Source organism: Giraffa tippelskirchi, chromosome 2 (assembly GCF_054371585.1).
Source record: "Giraffa tippelskirchi isolate mGirTip1 chromosome 2, T2T-mGirTip1v1.2.pri, whole genome shotgun sequence".
NCBI classification, from domain to species: domain Eukaryota; kingdom Metazoa; phylum Chordata; class Mammalia; order Artiodactyla; family Giraffidae; genus Giraffa; species Giraffa tippelskirchi.
The window spans coordinates 230,515,169-230,533,349 of record NC_137276.1 but is presented as its reverse complement, the minus strand read 5'-3'; the positions used below and the strand labels follow the sequence as shown (position 1 = coordinate 230,533,349).

The 18,181-nt window shown below is 37.8% G+C and overlaps 1 protein-coding gene across 25 annotated transcripts in view; it reads right to left on the bottom strand.

The window, feature by feature from the left end:
* Positions 1–18,181, bottom strand: part of TTC3 (tetratricopeptide repeat domain 3) — a 121,541-nt gene that overhangs the window by 97,516 nt on the left and 5,844 nt on the right. For 8 of the 25 annotated variants that reach the window (XM_081573095.1, XM_081573097.1, XM_081573096.1 and 5 more), the window contains exons 2-9: positions 10,828–10,982; positions 9,848–9,890; positions 9,387–9,537; positions 8,776–8,863; positions 5,575–5,628; positions 4,450–4,570; positions 2,581–2,666; positions 928–1,022 (exon numbers count right to left, since the gene is read on the bottom strand). The exons of 3 other annotated variants lie outside the window; for them this stretch is intronic. In XM_081573095.1, the coding sequence (XP_081429221.1) occupies positions 928–1,022; positions 2,581–2,666; positions 4,450–4,570; positions 5,575–5,628; positions 8,776–8,863; positions 9,387–9,537; positions 9,848–9,890; positions 10,828–10,971 (782 nt within the window). In that variant the 5' untranslated portion in view covers positions 10,972–10,982. Of the gene's footprint in view, positions 1–927; positions 1,023–2,580; positions 2,667–4,449; positions 4,571–5,574; positions 5,629–8,775; positions 8,864–9,386; positions 9,538–9,847; positions 9,891–9,975; positions 10,142–10,827; positions 10,983–13,586; positions 13,895–18,181 lie in introns of all 25 variants that reach the window. 14 more of the 25 variants (XM_081573107.1, XM_081573116.1, XM_081573113.1 and 11 more) reach the window with 4 other exon arrangements.

The following is an 18,181-nucleotide window of genomic DNA, read 5'->3' as shown; positions in this document are numbered from 1 at the left end:
AAGTTCTACTTTTTCTGTTGCGCTCATGGGGCTGCTGAGAGGATCAAATGAGACACTAAAAAGCTAGCGAACTACAAGCATGTTGTCACTGCAGAGGACAGAACACTTTTATGGAAGCCAGAACTGTAGCACCTTGACAAAGGACATCTGTAAACTGCAACAGTAATTTAAACAGCGTGACTTCAAGCTTTGTCCCATTTGGTTTTATCTTACTCCACCTCTTCCTCCACCTATCTTATCTCCACCTCTGCCTTGAACAGACAGGCAAACTTTCAGATGTGGTTTGCTACCTGGAATCACTCATTCCCTGTGGAGATGGATACATCTGGAAAGAGAGCAGCTGTCTACAGCACACCCTCCTAAGGCTGCTACAGTATTAGGTGGCCCAGCAAAGATGTCAGTAAGAACCAAGTGAGGCATACGTGTAAGAATGCTACAAACTTCTGGCAGCTGGGCAAACAGAAGATGAGATAGAACACATGTATTCTCTCAACAATTCCAACTATTATCCTTTAAAAGTTCCCTCATAGAAAGCACAAATCCCTGAATGGGTGACATCTAGTAACTAATTAGTAAAGAATTAGTAACTAATTCTTTTTTATCAGTCAATAATTTGGAAGGAATTAGAAGAAGGGAAAATGAGTCCAAGAAAAAATAGATGACTCTGTACTGGAAAGCTTGGGAACAAACTGGGGCAGGAGAGAAGCAAATTCACAATTTTGCCTAACGGGCTTAAGTTATATAACTTAAGTCCATCTATTCAGTTCATCTCATGTTTCTTATACCTATGGGTGGTGAGAAAACATATTCTGCACAGCAAACTGAAGATACTCTCCAAATCCTCATCTTGTGTTTCTTTCATACTGACTAGCATTCTAATGTGATCTGCCACACAAAAAGGGTCTCAGTATTTCATTTTGCTCTTACCTACATTCAATGGCTCTGGTGTAATAGATAATAGCTATATCATATCTTTCTTTGGAAAACTCTTCATTTCCTTTCATTTTCATTAGTTCTCCTTGCTGAGAAATCAAAGTAAAAGAAGATTCATCAATTACATTCAAAAAGAATCAGGAACCCGAAAACCTAGAGAAAATGCTTCTGGGTTTTTATCTTAGATATAAAAAATAATCTGGGGGATTACTTATGTACAAAATGAGAATTCAATACCCAATATTTTGGCATACACATTTAAAGAAGCCTGTCTCTAATGACTCAGCGCTAACTTTGTTAAAAGGAATATTAAAAAGTAAACAAAACCACCACATTATGAATAATATGAACAATCAATCCCCTGTGTATCATATTTGGCAGGTCCACTTTTAAATATACATTACGCCTGCATAGCAGGAAAAAATAGATTGAAGGCAGAATTTTAATTTTAGGCTAGAAAATGTGATACTATTCAATAAATCTGAGTGCTTAAAAAATATATACATCAATAATATATACGAAATGTTGATTAGACTAATTGGCCCTCAAAAAATGAGGTGACAAAGTTAGCAAAGATGAAATAAAAACAAAACACAGGAAAAAAAGGCATGAAATGAAATATGCAATAGCTGTAACTAAAACTTCAACTCAAACATTCAAATTTTCAAAATAAACAAACTATTATTTACTGGATTATATCAATGACTTTAGCTAGAGAATTAAATAGAAAAATAATTTTCTAAATCCTTTTCTAAAAATTTAGTTGTTAAAATCTTATTTCCTATGAGTAAATTGTATGATATATGAATTACATGTCAATAAAGCTGGTCCCAAAGAAAATCATACTCTCTCAATTAATTAAAGCCTTTTAAATTAAATTTTTAAAAAAAATCAAGCTTCAATTTTCAATTAACTCTTTTAAAATCTTTAACATGAAATTCTGGGACTTCTCTGGTTGTCCAGAGGTTGGGAAACCGCCTCCCAATGCAGGGGACACTGGTTAGTTTCTGGTCTGGGAAGATGCCGTGTGCCTACGGGCAACCAAGCCCGTGCGCCACAACGGCTGAGGCTGTGCTCCAGAGCCCGTGAACCACAACTACTGAAGTCCACCCGCGGCAACTACTGAAGCCTGCACAACCTCTGTGTGCTTCAGTCACTGAAGCCTGTGGTATGCAATGAGAAGCCCGCTCGCCACAACCATAGAAAGCCCATGCAGCAACCAGTGCAGCCTAAAATAAATAAATTAAAATTAAAAAAATGTTAAAATTCTGATCACGATGTCTTCCTCTTCCAAAACCAATTCCAATCAAAATTTATTAAAAAATTTCTCTCAAATATGTTATCAAATTCTACAGTAGTTCTTATATTCAGATGTGCTGTGTGCTTAGTCTCTCAGTCGTATCCAACTCTTTGCGACCCTGAGGACTGTAGCCCGCCAGGCTCCTCTTGACCATGGGGATTCTCCAGGCAAGAATACTGGAATGGGTTCTCATGCCCTCCTCCAGGGAAATCTTCCCAACCCAGGTCTCCCACATTGCAGGCGGATTCTTTACCATCTGAGCCAATACTGAACTTTCCCCTGAATATTAATAAAACTTCTAACAAGCAAATCTCAAAATATACTTACAAATAAATATTTATTCTCACCTCTAGACACTCCGCACAACTTTGAGTTTTAAATTCTTCAAGCAAACTGCAGTTTTCTGTTACAACTTTAGTTATGTGATACTTGTCTAAATGTTATTTTTAGGAGAGAGTGAGAAAAAATTTATTAAAAAAAAAAAAATTGGTATTGTTAATGTTCTCACTCTTAGGCTAGGTAGGTGAGTCTGTAAAGTTAAACAACTGAGAAAATGTTTCAGAAAACATTAGATTCATTGCTGCCATGAATCTAATTGGTCTTATTTCTAGCTTATCACTACTCTAGTTCTAACCAGTTAACAGTGCTCTGTCATAACATTCCAATCAGGCCTCATAATTACTCAAGTCAATTTAATAACACTGAGCTACAGTGTACCTGGCACAAAGTTCAAGTAAAATTTCTGAAAACAAAAACCTGGAAAACTACTTTCTAAAATATATTTAGTATAAAAAGAGAATTTAAAATGTCTTATTTCAAATTATAACTCTCAAGTCAAAATCAGACGTTTTTTGAAACATTCTCATAAAAATATAATAAACTAATTCAAATGGAGCAGGTAATAACAAAAATTTATGTTAAAAGTTTATCAGACCTCATTTTCTATATTTTAAGCTGTTTTATAAAAAAGATTGTATTAATAAGTGGTAAATAATAATTTTATTGCAACAAAACTATAGTTATGCCTCCAGCCAAACATATTCATTTCCAAGACAAAAGTAGTACCTAAAATTTAACACTGAAGAACTTCAGAAGATGATGAGGACAGAATAAGATTATAGAACAAAAACCTGAACTTTGGGATCAGAGAGACCTAACTTCTTATCTAGGTTCTACTACTTAACAGACGAAATAAGTATCATTTAACCTCTCAAAGTTTGCTCATTTCTAAAATAGGATCACAGCAGCTACCTTGCAGGACTATTATAGAAGAGAGAACACAGAAAGAGTCAGAAACAAGCCCACACAGATGCCCAGTACATGATACTGGTCCTCTAATTTCACCATAAAATCTAGCCTATAATTAAAGGCTTCCAAAACAACAAAGAGAACCACCTCTACTCATGTAGTACAGCCCAGCATCTAATAAATATCAGGAAAAGACCCTGATGCTGGGAAAGACTGAAGGCAGGAGGAGAAGGGGATGACAGAGGATGAGACGGTTGGATGGCATCACCGACTCAATGGACATGGGTTTGGGTGGAATCCAGGAGTTGGTGATGGACAGGGAGGCCTGGTGTGCTGCGGTTCATGGGGTCGCAAAGAGTCGGACACGACTGAGCAACTGAACTGAAACCCGTCTTCATATTTAAGCTTAATTTCTAACACCCAGGTCAAGAGTACAAAGTATGCCCTCTACTAAATGGCAATGGCAAATAATCAGTCACCATCAACTAAAGAGTCAAATACTTCCTGTTTCAAGATCCCTATAAAAACACTACTAACATTCAAATGCTTTAGAGAAAAATATTTCACAAGGTAAAAAATATATAAGGCAGTTTCATCATACATAAAAGTAACAGATTCATCAGAAAAATGAAAATTATGGTCTTAGCTCAGTTACTTATTTCTCTTATGAATGAGAATACACAAACCCCAGTGTGGACTCTTTCTCTGGGTATTATATATGTGAATTCATGGCATCCATTTGGTAGGATGTTGAAAAAATATATAGTCACACAAATAATCAATACAGGAAATACAGAATAAAATTAACTACAGGGTGAAAGTTCTCTTATTCAGTCTTTTCTATTATGCACAAGAGAAAAAACACTTTTAAAAATCCTAAGATAAACATGAAATCACATAGCTATACTTTCCAAAATAATACCTTTATAAAGCTAAGTCAAGTAACAATTTAAAGCATTTATACTTACATTCAGTAAAGAAAATACTTAACATACGCCAACAATTGTCAACTGTTCCTAATTTAGATAAAATTGTTACATCGCCTGTGTATTTCACCCAATTCAAAGCTTCTTCCATTGCCAAGATTTTCTGTTTCAAAAAGAGGGGTGAAAATGTGATTTCTGTATTAATTATAAGTTAACGTGTGGCATTATAAATTTCTCTTATATAGCATTTCAGATTCTTAATAAAAACTTGGAAAACTTCATATTTTCATTACTCTGGCATGCAACCTAGAATAGCTAGACCCCAACGCACAAGTTAACAGAGACCACAGTCTCACATATGCTACATGTTCAGGGAACCTCAGGCCACCCTCAGAGCTCAAAATGCTGCTGCAGTGATTACAGAACAGGAAGCTAAGGTCTACAACCTGGCCAGAGGCTGCCCTGGGGAGCAGGAGAGTACAATAACAAAGGTGAACGAGGGTCCTCAGGTCTCATCTAAACTAGGACTTCCATCCTTACCTCAAAATTAAAGGTACAGATTAAGGTTAACAAAAGGTACTATGTATTTTAAATGGTCTGTGGCAGAGAGAAGAATAAGCATATACACAACAAGAGGAGTGCACGGCTGGACAAATGAGCATTCAGTGCAATGACCTTCATCAAGGGTCACGGGTTCACAGAAATGTTATCATACTTCTAAAGTCTGAAAAGACTTCAGAAATAGCAGAGTTATCAATGCTGGTGTGAGGCTTAAGGGAAACATTTATCTGTCAGAAATTCCCTGGCAGTCCAGTGGTTAGGACTCTGCAGCCTCACTGATGAGGGTCCAGGTTCAATCCCTGGCTGAGCAACTAGATCCCACAAAGTGAGATTATCCAGTACTCGTATACCAAAAAATGTTCACACCAGGAACCTAATAATTTCATCTGGGAGAGAATATATGCCAGGTAAATAAAAAACAAGCAAATAGCAAAAAAAAAAACAAACCTCAAATTACATTGCATACATGGGGGAAAAAATGAAAATGATACAAACCACCCAAATAAGGAGACTACTTAGGCAAAATATAGAAATCTATATGACTAAATGCTACATATGAATAACTGCCACTTATTCACAGTGCTGGATTCTCATGTTGACACTTACATTCTCTATTTTATAGCCAATTCTCAATAAGCCTCCGATAAAGAATGTATCATTCTGCAAAACAGAAAACAACATTTTTTTATTTGGCCAATTATACTTTAATTTTCTAGTGAATAAAAAAATTCTACATTTTAGGAATACTACTGTATGTACAGGGCTCCATACTGTATGTACAGGGCTTCCCAGGTGGCTCAGTGGTAGACAATCCACCTGCCAAGCAGGAGATCCCTGAGTTGGGCAGATCCCCTGGAGAAGGAAATGGCAACCCACTCCAGTATTCTTGCCTGAGAAATCCCATGGACAGAGAAGCCTGGTGGGCTACAGTCCATGGGGTCGCAAAGAGTTGGACACAACTGAACAACTAAAAACCACCGTATGTACACAGTAGTCCACTTCCCAGAGCAATATCATGCCCAAGCGGCCTCTTAAGGACCCTGAATCAAGTTAGAAATAGTCTTACACAGGGTTCTAATAATACAATGATTTAGTGTTAACTTTTAGATGTACTGATTTTAAAGTTCATTACACCTAAAAACCTTTTTATAAAATTCATTGGCTTATATAAATTATTGCAAAGGATTATCTATAGGAAATAAATATCAGAATGCCCTTTCTAAATTTAAGTTTGCAATCAGAATTTGCAAGAAAAACACTTGGACCTATAACCAAATGAAATAAGAAAAATTATTAAATGGCTTTCAAGGAAAAAAAAACCTTTCAGCATAGTACACACATAACTCCTCAAATCTGACATGATAAAGTTTATCCCAAAGAAAAAATATTTATTGTGGTGGTGGTGACAGTGACATGACTTTATGTTACAAGAAAGAACCTGTCTCTTTTAAAACTTACGACAAAGGTTTCTGTGAACCAGCAGCACATTTCCATTTGTGACAATTTTAATTTCTATTCTTTAAAGATATGGAGCCAGCCTGGTTCTCATCATGTCACGTCAGAACCATGAAAACGGCCATCTACCTAACCTCTGAAATGCACAGCATGAACTCATGCACAGCACAATAAGCTCAGGTTGTGTTGTGCTCTGCTTAGTAGCTCAGTCGTGTCCGACTCTTTGGAACCTTCATGAACTGCCTCACGCCAGGCTTCCCTGTCCTTCGCTATCTCCCAGAGTTTGTTTAGACTCATGTCCACTGAATGAGTGATACCATCCAACCTACTCATCCTCTGTCGTCCCCTTCTCTTCTTGCCCTCAATCTTTCCCAGCATCAGGGTCTTTTCCACTGAGTCAGTTCTTCGCATCAGGTGGCCAAATACCAGAGCTTCAGCTTCAGCACCAGTCCTTACAATGAATATTCAGGATTGATTTCCTTTAGGATGGACTGGTTGGATCTCCTTGCAGTCCAAGGGACTCTCAAGAGTCTTCTCCAGCACCACAGTTTGAAAGCATCAGTTCTTCGGCACTCAGTCTTCTTTATGGTCCAACTTCCACATCTGTACATGACAACTGGAAAAACCACAGCTTTGACTGTATGGACCTTTGTTAGTAGCAAAGTGATGTCTCTGCTTTTTAATACACTAAGTATGTCATAGCTATTCTTAAAAGGAGCAAGCGTCTTTTAAGTTTGTGGCTGCAGTCACCTGGTAGCCCATACATGGCAGCTATTATTATTATTTCCTTTCATTGAAAAAGGGTCAAAGATTCTCTAAATATATTTCTATGTAAGTAGATAACTTGAAAAAATGGCAGAAAGGTTATGTCTTAAAGCAGTGGTATGTAAACTCTGAAATAGATCAGAATCATCCAAAACTAAAAATGATCAGGCTTCAACTTCAGAGACCAATTTTGTGGATATTCAGTTCAGTACAGTCGCTCGGTCGTGTCCGACTCTTTGCGATCCCATGAACCGCAGCACACCAGGCCTCCCTGTCCATCACCAACTGCCAGAGTCCACCCAAACCCATGTCCATTGAGTCGGTGATGCCATCCAACCATCTCAATCTTTGTCATCCCCTTCTCCTCCTGCCCTCAATCTTTCCCAGCATCAGGGTCTTTTCAAATGAGTCACCTCTTCGCATCAGGTGGCCAAAGTATTGGAGTTTCAGCTTTAAAATCAGTCCTATCAATGAACACCCAGGACTGATCTCCTTTAGGATGGACTGGTTAGATCTCCTTGCAGTCCAAGGGACTCTCAAGAGTCTTCTCCAACACAATTCAAAAGCACCAATTCTTCGGCACTCAGCATTCTTTATAGTCCAACTCTCACATCCATACATGACTACTGGAAAAACCATAGCCTTGACTAGACGGACCTTTGTTCGCAAAGTAATGTCTCCGCTTTTTAATATGCTATCTATATCTAGGTTCGTCATAACTTTCCTTTCAAGGAGTAAACATCTTTTAAGTTCATGGCTGCAGTCACCATCTGCAGTGATTTTGGAGCCCAGAAAAATAAAGTCAGCCACTGTTTCCACTGTTTCCCCATCTATTTGCCATGAAGTGATGGGACTGGATGCCATGATCTTAGTTTTCTGAATGTTGAGCTTTAAGCCAACTTTTTCACTCTCCTCTCTCACTTTCATCAAGAGGCTCTTTAGTTCTTCTTCACTTTCTGCCATAACGGTGATGTCATCTGCATATCTGAGTTTATTGATATTTCTCCCGACAGTCATTCAGTTGTGTCTGACTCCTTGCCACCTCCTGGACTGTACTCAGGCTTCCCTGTCCATCACGAACTCCCGGAGTTTGCTCAAACTCATGTCCATTGAGTCGATGATGCCATCCAACCATCTCATCCTCTGTTGTCCCCTTCTCCTCCTGCCTTCAATCTTCCCCAGCATCAGGGTCTTTTCCAGTGAGTCAGTTCTTTGCAGCAGGTGGCCAAAGTATTGGAGCTTCAGCATCAGTCTTTCCAATGAATATTCAGGACTGATTTCCTTTAGGAATGACTGGTTTGATCTCCTTGCAGTCCAAGGGACTTGCAAGAGTCTTCTCCAACACCATAGTTCAAAAGCATCAATTCTTCAGTGCTCAACTTTCTTTATGGTCCAACTCTCACATTCATACATGACTACTGGAAAAACCATAGCTTTGACTATAGGGACCTTTGTTGGCAAAGTAAGCTCAGGTTAACCAAAACTAACCATTCCTGTTAGTCACTATAAATTAGTAGCATGGGCCTGATACCATATAAATATTTATATTCTTGAAATGGGGGGTGGGATATACATTCTATCACTTACCACAACTTTCTTTGCCAAATCCACAATATCTTCCATCAGCTCAAGATGCTGTAATTTCTTCAAACTTATCTCACAAGCATGAGAATCGCTTAAAGAGAAATTTATTTTTTAAAAGATTATGTTCATGTCATTGTATGGCAAAAACCACTACAATATTGTAAAGTAGCCTCCAACTAAAATAAATGAATAAAAAAAAAGATTATGTTTTCATATATAAAAATTCATTAAAATTTACACTTGATTGACTGTATGTTTTACCTCAATTTAAACTATTGGAATAAAAATTCTGTTTATTTCCTCTAGGTAATAACAAGCTATTTATTAAGCAGACAAAATATTACACCTTTTTCTTTCTTCTATACTATAATGCTTATATTTATAAACAAGTATATTATTTCTTCCTTAATCTAATGCTCTTCAATTATGTCACCAAGATTATTCATTCATATTCAAATCCAAATATTAACTTTTTCCACTCTATTAAACAAAAGTAGAGTTGAACAGTATATAAGAATGAGACATAAGCCTTCCATTGTACTTGGCATCCCTCAGTGGTAAGGCAACACGCTTACCACTGTTCATACATAATGGTTTAACAGACAGTAACTCACCTGATCCTTACACAGGAGTGCATCCGTCTTATTACAGAGCTCTGCTGACGTTGAAACAGAAGTGGCCAGAAGATATGAACTTTAATGGCATCACAGTAATCTTGCAGGACAGAAACAGGTTTACTGCACCACATAGTGCAGATGTCAAATTCTTAACCAAAAAAAAAAGTTTTAAATTAATATTGTGTGCCTCGTTTTGGAATGAATCAACACTGTTAAGGGAGAAGACAAAAATGGATACGGAAAGGTAAGAAATGAATGGATAAAATATCTGAATCTGTCGGATGTTAGGAATATCTAAATGTTAGCTAAAATTATTTAACAAAGGTTTTTTTAATTTCTAGTGAAAAAGAACAGCGAAGAATAGATTCTCTTAAAGATATATGTCTATTATGTTGATATGAATGCATGAACATCCTGCAGAAGGTTTTTCAACAAAATTAAAATATTGATGTACTCACCTAAGTTTCCCTCAGTTTGGGTATAATCTTTATACTGTCTACCCTAAAAAAGGAAAAGAATTCTTTTGATTTGTATCTGGTAAAATGCAGAAGCACAGTTCTTAGTTTTTTTAGGTTTATTTATTTACTTTTGGTTGCACTGGGTCTCCACTGCTGCACGCATACTTTTCTCTAGTTGCGGTGCACGGATTTTTCTTCGCAGTGGCTCCTCTTGCAGAGCACAGGCTCTAGGGTGCCCAGGCTTCGGTAGTTACGGCATGCGGGCTTAACTGCTTCACAGCAGGTGAGATCTTCCTGGAACAGGGATTGAACCCATGTCCCCTGCACTGGCAAGTGGACTCTTAACCACTGGACCACCAGGCAGTCCCCAGTTCTTGATGTAAGGGTAATCAGTACTAAACTAAACTCTTTCGGTACATTTACTTACACACTTTGAACACATCTTCAACCAGTGTGTCTTTCAGCCTTTTTTCACAGGGTTTCCCCCAGTCTCTTTCTATGGGTCTCCCGAGAGCCTTGCTCACCTCCAGTCAGAAAACAAGCTTTCAGCAGCACTGCACATGCTCCCTGGTGAGGTACTGCCTACTCTCCTGTCTGAAATGACCTCTGCAAAAACTATACATAACTCCCTGTAAAATTTCAAGTAGCACACGAAATCTTTAAGGTTCTCACAAGAAGAAAAAAAATGTATAACTGTGTAGTGATGGACGTTAACTGGACTTACTATGTTGATTTCACAATATATACATACGTTGAATCATTATGTTGTACATCTGAAACTAATTATATCTCAATTAAAAAAAAAACCTTTAAGAAGACAGCATATTAAAAACAAAAAGTTAAGAGAACTTCCCTGACAGTCCATTGGTTAAGACTGTACATCCAATGCAGAGATCATATGTTCAATCCCCGGTCAGGGAACTAAGATCCGGCATGTGGTGAGGTACGGCCAAGAAAAAAAAGTTAAGAAATCTACTTACTGCTCCATCACAGTAAAGCTGAGTCACACGAACATAATCACTGGACATAAACTCAGGGGCAAAGCCACAATCGTCCACATAAGGGCAATCTTCTAACAAGGCATAATCTGCTACAGCAAAATCTCCCAGGGCAAAATCGTCCATGGTACACCACCCTAAGGACACAACACAAACTCAAATCAACAATGAAATTATTTGAGATGATATGAGAAGCAGTTTTCCTAGCTTCTATGGTATGTTTGATAAATACTTGGAACTTATGCCCCCAGGAAGCAACTCTGATGAGAACATTGAGCTCTGGAAGATTCTCATCCTCATTTGCTAGTCTCTCCCCTGACTCTCTTCAAGCATCAGTTTAATCTATTTCTTTTCTTTAGGTTCAAACAGTCATCATCTCTGAATTTAACTGTTTACATATCTCCTTTACATGGAAGAAAATTAAGGGCAGCTTATTTCATCTTTGTATGCTCGCATGTGCTAAGCCCTAAGTTCGATAAGTGAACAAAAGACATCTTTCCACCATTGCCCTTTAACTCAATCTGCTTTTACTGCATCTGTGAAATACACCATTTCATCATACATGAAGTCTGCCACATTCTCCACCTCCTGGCTAGAACTAAATTTTGATCCACTGAAAGAAAGGTTTCCTAACCAGACCACACTGTGTGTTTCTTTCCTGGGCACAGGGGCAGAGCTGAAGCGGTACATGGAGAGCGTGCCCACCTCTTAATTCCTACAGCTGCATCCAGACCTTCCCAGCACTCGCTGCTCCTAATTCTCTCAACTACTGCAACACAGGTCAGCACTGCTAGACTGCAACAGTGGGCAAAACCCTCAGGTTACCAACAACCACATTTTTAAAATAACTATTTCAATGGGGGAACAGGGGGCTGGAGTTGCAGACTCAAGTTTTTTTTTCCTGAAGAAAGTTCAGTCATAAAAAGGTATAGCTGTCAGAGAACAGGTACAAAACCTAGCTATCACTGAAAAGAACTCAGTATTTTATTACTTCTAACTCTTCTCCAAGGAATGACTTTCCTTTCCTAGCATCACCAGCACCAATCATTAACAACGCTTTTTAAGCCTTTTTACTTCACCACTACTATCCTACTATTGTTAGGATAAACCAAGTTTCTTTTTTCCTAAGCAAGATCACCATCAGGCCTTGGAAAACACATCGGTTTCTTTAATTAATCCTTCTCATGTTCCACTTGCTGTACAACCACCTCACAATATCAGAAGTGAAGAACAATAACCACCTTTGTAGCAAACTGTTGGTACCATTTATCACATGACGTGCCAAGCATTTTGCACGCACCGTCTCATCAATACTCACAGCAACTCTCCGCAGGTACAAATATCACCATCGTCACTGTGCAGATAAAAACATTCACGGCAAAACTAATCTGCCCAAGATTACCAAGCTTGGGGGGATTCAAATCTAGGTCTTCAGATTCCACAGTCTCCTCTCAAACACTGTATTTCACCAGGTCTGCGTCTCCTTGTCATGGCCGTCTGGCTGTCTCCTGGCTGTTGTCATGTTAAAGGACACCGGTAACTAGTTCACGGTGCTCCGCTCTCTCCTCCGGGCATCACTCCAGTCACACTAAGGTGGGCAGGGACAGCCCTTCAGGACCCAACCCTTGCAGTGCGACCACCTCCTCAACTAAAGTGCACTTTGCCGCCCTCCTCACCTAAGCTCTTCGTTCACAAGGCCACATCTTGGCTCACTGCCCAGGTCTAAACCAGTGTTTCTATCTGTAACTCTGATCAGCTCCTGGCTGACCACAGCCAGGAGTCATCACGGCTCAGGTCTCCCCGGTCTCCTACCACAGACGTTCGTCACCGTCATCGAGAATGCTTTTTCCTCCCGTTCAAATCCTCCATCCTCCTTCATTTTCAGTTTCCTACTGTTGGGCTTCCACTTCCACCATTCAAGGGAAGCGCTTTAGTGAGTCGTTACTGATCTTTTCCAGTAGACTGGATAACTACAATGTCTGGAACCTCCTGACCTGTTCTGGTTGACCAGTATTTCCCATTTAGAGAATTTAACTCCAAAAGTAAACAATGACTGGAAAAAATAAAAAGTCATTTTAGCACCCAAAGTATGGCACATGATATGGGACATATGCTATTCTGGGAAATACATACACTTTTAAACTCATTTTTCTTAACAAGTGTTTTTTGTATATAAATACAAAAAGAGCCAAGAACTGTCTGTCACAGCCCACACATCACCATCATGCCATCGGATACAATTAACGTGCTCATACATGGCAGACTGAGCCACTGTGACACCATGCTGGTCATTCACAGCCTCACATAACTCACCGATACCATGCCCTACACCAACCACATTGTAATGCGATGGCATTGGTGTTATTTTTATTTTCTATTCTGTTTTAACCAGAGAGGCAATGCGGCATAGTGGTTAACAGCATGGACTCTGGAACCAGGCTGCCTGGGCTTGAATCCTGGCTCTTCCATTTCCTAAGTGTATGATCTGGGACGAGTTACTTAACCTCCTGAGATGTCTGTTTCCTCATTTATTAAGTGAGGACAGCAATACTACCTATTTGATTAATCAGTTAACACATGTCAAGTGCGTTGACTAGCACGTGACGTATAGGAAATGCTATGAACATCAGCTATGACTAACATACTAGATGAGTATTTTTTAATCCATTATTTGGATGCCTCCAACTAAATGGTCTCCCTTAATAGCTACGTCCAAAAGCACTTTTCAGCTTACAACTTACTTGACGCTGTGGACCACTTCCTCCTCCTCAGAACTCTTCATCTGGGCTCCAAAGACCATCTTCTCCTGGTCCTCCTCCTATTCTTCTGGCTGCTCTTCCTCAGTCTCCAGGGGTGCTTCTTCTCCATTCCCCGCCACCCAAAGGTCAACTCTCTCTTCTTCTCACGCTCACTCTCTCCACACCCATGGCTCACAACAGCGCTTTCTGAACTTTCATTATGTGCACAGCTTCACCACAATTTTTGCCATTTCCACAGGTCACATGTATTTTATTTTCTTAGTGTTTCTTTTTTATTGAGCTCACTTGGCCTACGTGATAACATCCATGATATTATAAGTTTGAAGTACAGCTTATGTTTTTCAGACACATTAGCATAAATTCCTATTAAAAACTTTTTATCTATGTACTACTTTAAATTGTCTCATAACCCTCTGTAACAAACCATGACTAAAAATGTGTTTAAGACTCTCAAATCTCTCCAGTCTGGGTTACAACTCATAGACTTCTAGACTCTCCCTGTCAACCGCTACTGGATCTTAACCAACATGTCCCACAAGCCTCTCAGATTCAGTGAGTTCAAAATCAAACATCCTTTTCCTCAAGAACAAATGAAACCAAGTTCTTTCCTCTCTCTGTATGTTACCAGTAAACTGCTCTACATGCGAGCTGGTTATCCAAACCTGGTTACCCAAATCTGGACTCCCCAGTCTCCTTCAACGTTCCTAACCAAAGTGACCACCAAGTCCTATCATTCCAACTCCTCCAGGAAACCCAAATTACTACGCGTACAACTCTCCACACCCGGGGCCACTGCCCTGGCTGCAGCTTCATTTCTTCTTCTCTGAACTACTTGAACAAGCAGCCACCTAACTGGTGACTTGCCTTCAATCTTGGCATCCCCTAAAACTCTGATCATAACATTTCATACTTAATTCAGTAGCTTCTCCTTATCTTCAGAATAAAGACCATACTCCCTACTACAGCAGAGAAGACCTTTTGTGGTTCTGTTCCTGCATTTCTCTCGTCACTCCATGACATAACGTAGAAGTCAGTCCTACCCAGCTGCCTATCATTTCTAAACAAACCTCATCTGCAACCAGAATGCCTACCAGTCCTTAGTACTCGATTCTAGGAAGCATTTTCTGAACTTCTCATGACCACCAAGTTTATTTTCACACCTCTTCTCTGTAAGCCCTGAACAGTCTGCTCACATCATTTTGATAGCAATGTTCCCAGGTCAGTCACTGACAATCTCTCTCTGCAGGTTCACTCTGGGTCTAGACGGTGTATTGTGCCCTATGCATCCTCATTCCCTACCTCAGTGTTGTCCACAGCTTTGACTCACACGCCCCAGAGTCGAACGCGCTGCCGAATCCACCTGCCAACTGTGCTGTTGCCTGTTTAATATTTCGCTTTAGAGTAACTCAACTTTCAACTTAGATATGTTTTAATAGAAAATTTGTTATCACCAAGAAATCTTATGTTTGGTAGGACAGAATTTTTTTCCTGATACAAACTAAAATGAACATACTACAAAAATTTAACACTAGTGTCAAGGACTTTTGATCCCATCAGTTATGATGAACCAACGGGGCATTTCACGACTGCAAAACAAAGTGGATGCTAGATTTTTTTTAAAATGTTACTGAGCTCACAGAAATAGGGAACATTTAAAGTCACTTTTTTCCCCCAAAGCAACAAACCTCTCTCTAGAAACTAAACCTGACAGTCAAGATGACAACAATGACACGGGACACGGAGCCATGGGCCAGGAGCAAAGTGAGAGAGCTAAAAGGGGGTCCCACGGACAGCTCACAGCCAACGCTGACACAAGCCCTATCAGAAGGAGAGTACCCCAACTCAGACTCTCAGAATTCCCACAGAGAAAGAGCACTCAAGGAAGAGTTCATAACTGAAAATCTCCAAGCAGAGGAGGTGACAACCCACCATGAGGGAGAGAACAGAAAAAACAAGCAATAAATTTAGATCCCTAATAACATCAGACATGGGAGTCGCCAGTCTACAGAATATCTACAGATTCCAAAAATTGAGCAAGCAACAGGAGACTAAAAAAAATGACTGGGTATAGCTAAAAAGAATGGAGTGACACTTTTAGAAATTAAAAATATAGTCGTTAAAAATAAATAAAACAGATGGATCAAAGAGATGATTAGGCACCGTCAAGAAAACTGACGAAAGAGAACATGTGCCTGATGAAATTATCCAACATTTTAAGTTCTGGCAAAGACACAAAGAAGTTAAAAATATAAAAGGTGAAAAATAAGTGATCTGGAAACACATACATACATACATACATCCGCTTAAATCTTTGGAAGGAGAAAGTAAATAAAATCAAAGAGAAAATGTTTAAAGAATACATGGCTCAGAATCTTCTAGACTTCAGGAAAGACAGAATTCTGAATCAGGAAACACATGTATCCAAAATAGGATAAATAAAAAGTAATCACTATTTAGACTCAGAAGTAAAGGTGTAATGCCAAAGACAGAAAATCCAATGAAGTGAGAAGAAAAATAATATTTTCTTCAAATTACCATAAATAAAACTGGTAGCAGACTTTCCAAGTAGAATAACATCTTTACACATGAACAGAAAGCAAAGCATCAACCTAAAAACTGTATACCTATCAAAATTCTCTCTCAAGAACAAGGGTAAAATAAAATTAATTTCAGATTTAAAAAAAAAGACTTGACCACCAAGAGACTTGAACTAACTTCTAAAAACACCAGTTAAAAATCATAAACTATCTGACTATATTAAAAAAAAAAAATCTAGTAATACATTCTTAAGAGACACCTAAGATCTAAGGACATAAAAAAAGTGACAGGAAAATGAAGAAAAAGGTTAATCCATGTAAACTACCACCAAAAGATAGGTGGGACAGACAAAACAGACCCTAAGATTAAAAAAAAACAAAATTAGGCATAGGGAGAACCACAACATAACAGAAAAGCCTCAACCCACTAGGAAAACAATGCTTAGCTTGCATGTATCTGATAAAATAATCTCAAAATACCTAGAAGAAAACATGTTAGAACTACAGAGTCTGTAAGAAGGTAACAGTGGAAGATTGAAACACATTTCTCTCATGCTAGGTCAAACAAATGAAAATTAATATAGACAACCTGAAACACAATTTTTAGTCTAACAGATACATAACAACTAGAGGAATATAGTCTCTTCACAAGTACACACAGAACAATTATAATTCCCTATGTACAAAGCCATAAAGCAAAGACAAACAAATGTTTTAAGAAAAATACACACTACATTCTCTGACAACACAATTAAGAAATGAACAACAAAAAGGAAAATGAAGAAAAATTTGGAAATTTTAAAACACATATTTTAAAGAAAACTCTCAAACATGTAAGTCAAAGAAGAAATCAAAACAAATTTTAATTTTATTTAAATTTAAAAGTTAATCAAAGTGGCATAAATTAAATCATATTGTGTAAAGCAAAAATGAACTTTGAGGAATTACAAGGCTTTACATGCTCATAGTAGAAAACAGGAATGGCTGAAAAGTAGTAAGCTAATCATGCAGTTTAGGTTAGAAAATAATAAAGAATAAATTCAAAGAAAATTTTCTTTATCAACAGTTTAGAAAAATCTTTGTATTTTCATCAATTAAAAATAAAGTGTGCCTCTGGTGAGGATTGTATCAATTCAATAAATATTTGCATGCTCAAAATAAATAAATAAACTAAAAAAAGGAAAAGGAAATCATAAAGGAAAAAAAGATTAACTAAAAATATAATAGAACAAAGTATTAATAGACCAAAAATTCATCCTCTGCCAAGATTAATAAAATAGACAAATTTTTGGCAAAATTAATGAAAAAAGTCACATACAAATAACATCCAATATGAGAAACGGGAGATAATTACAAATAAAAGATTAAAATGGGAATTAAGACAGTACCATGAACCTGAAGAAAATAAACTAAAATTTGTTCAAAGAACAAATTTCTAAAATTTACCACACTGTAAATCAACTATATTCCAACAAAAAATTAATTTAAAAAATAAATAAAATTTACAAAACTCACTAAAAGAAACAAAAAAGATGAAGTCCTATTACTATTCAATTGCTAATTACTACTAACTTATCAACAATTTACAATCCTTCCACACAAAAAATTAGATCCAAATGATCTCACAGGTAAATGCCACCAAGCTTTTAAGAAACAAATCACTTCAATCCAAACTGTCCAGAGAACAGAAAAAAATGAATCACTCTAACTGGCATAAAGCAGTGTAACCTGAACACCAAAATCAGACAAGATAAGTCAATAAAAAAAATGACAGGTGATTTCATTCATAAACAGATGCAAAAACCTAAATAAAATACTAGCAAACTTCATCCAGTTCACAAAAAGACAACCCATCAAGGTCAACTTGTGTCTATCTTAGGAACAAATGTAAGTGAGAACTGAGAATTTTAAAATATATAAATTGGAACTATTACACTTCATGTATTAAAGGAGAAAATTCACAGGATACTGTCAACAGATGCAGAAAAGCATGTGACAAAATAGGCAAATGACGACTTCCCTAACTTAGTAAAGAGTGTC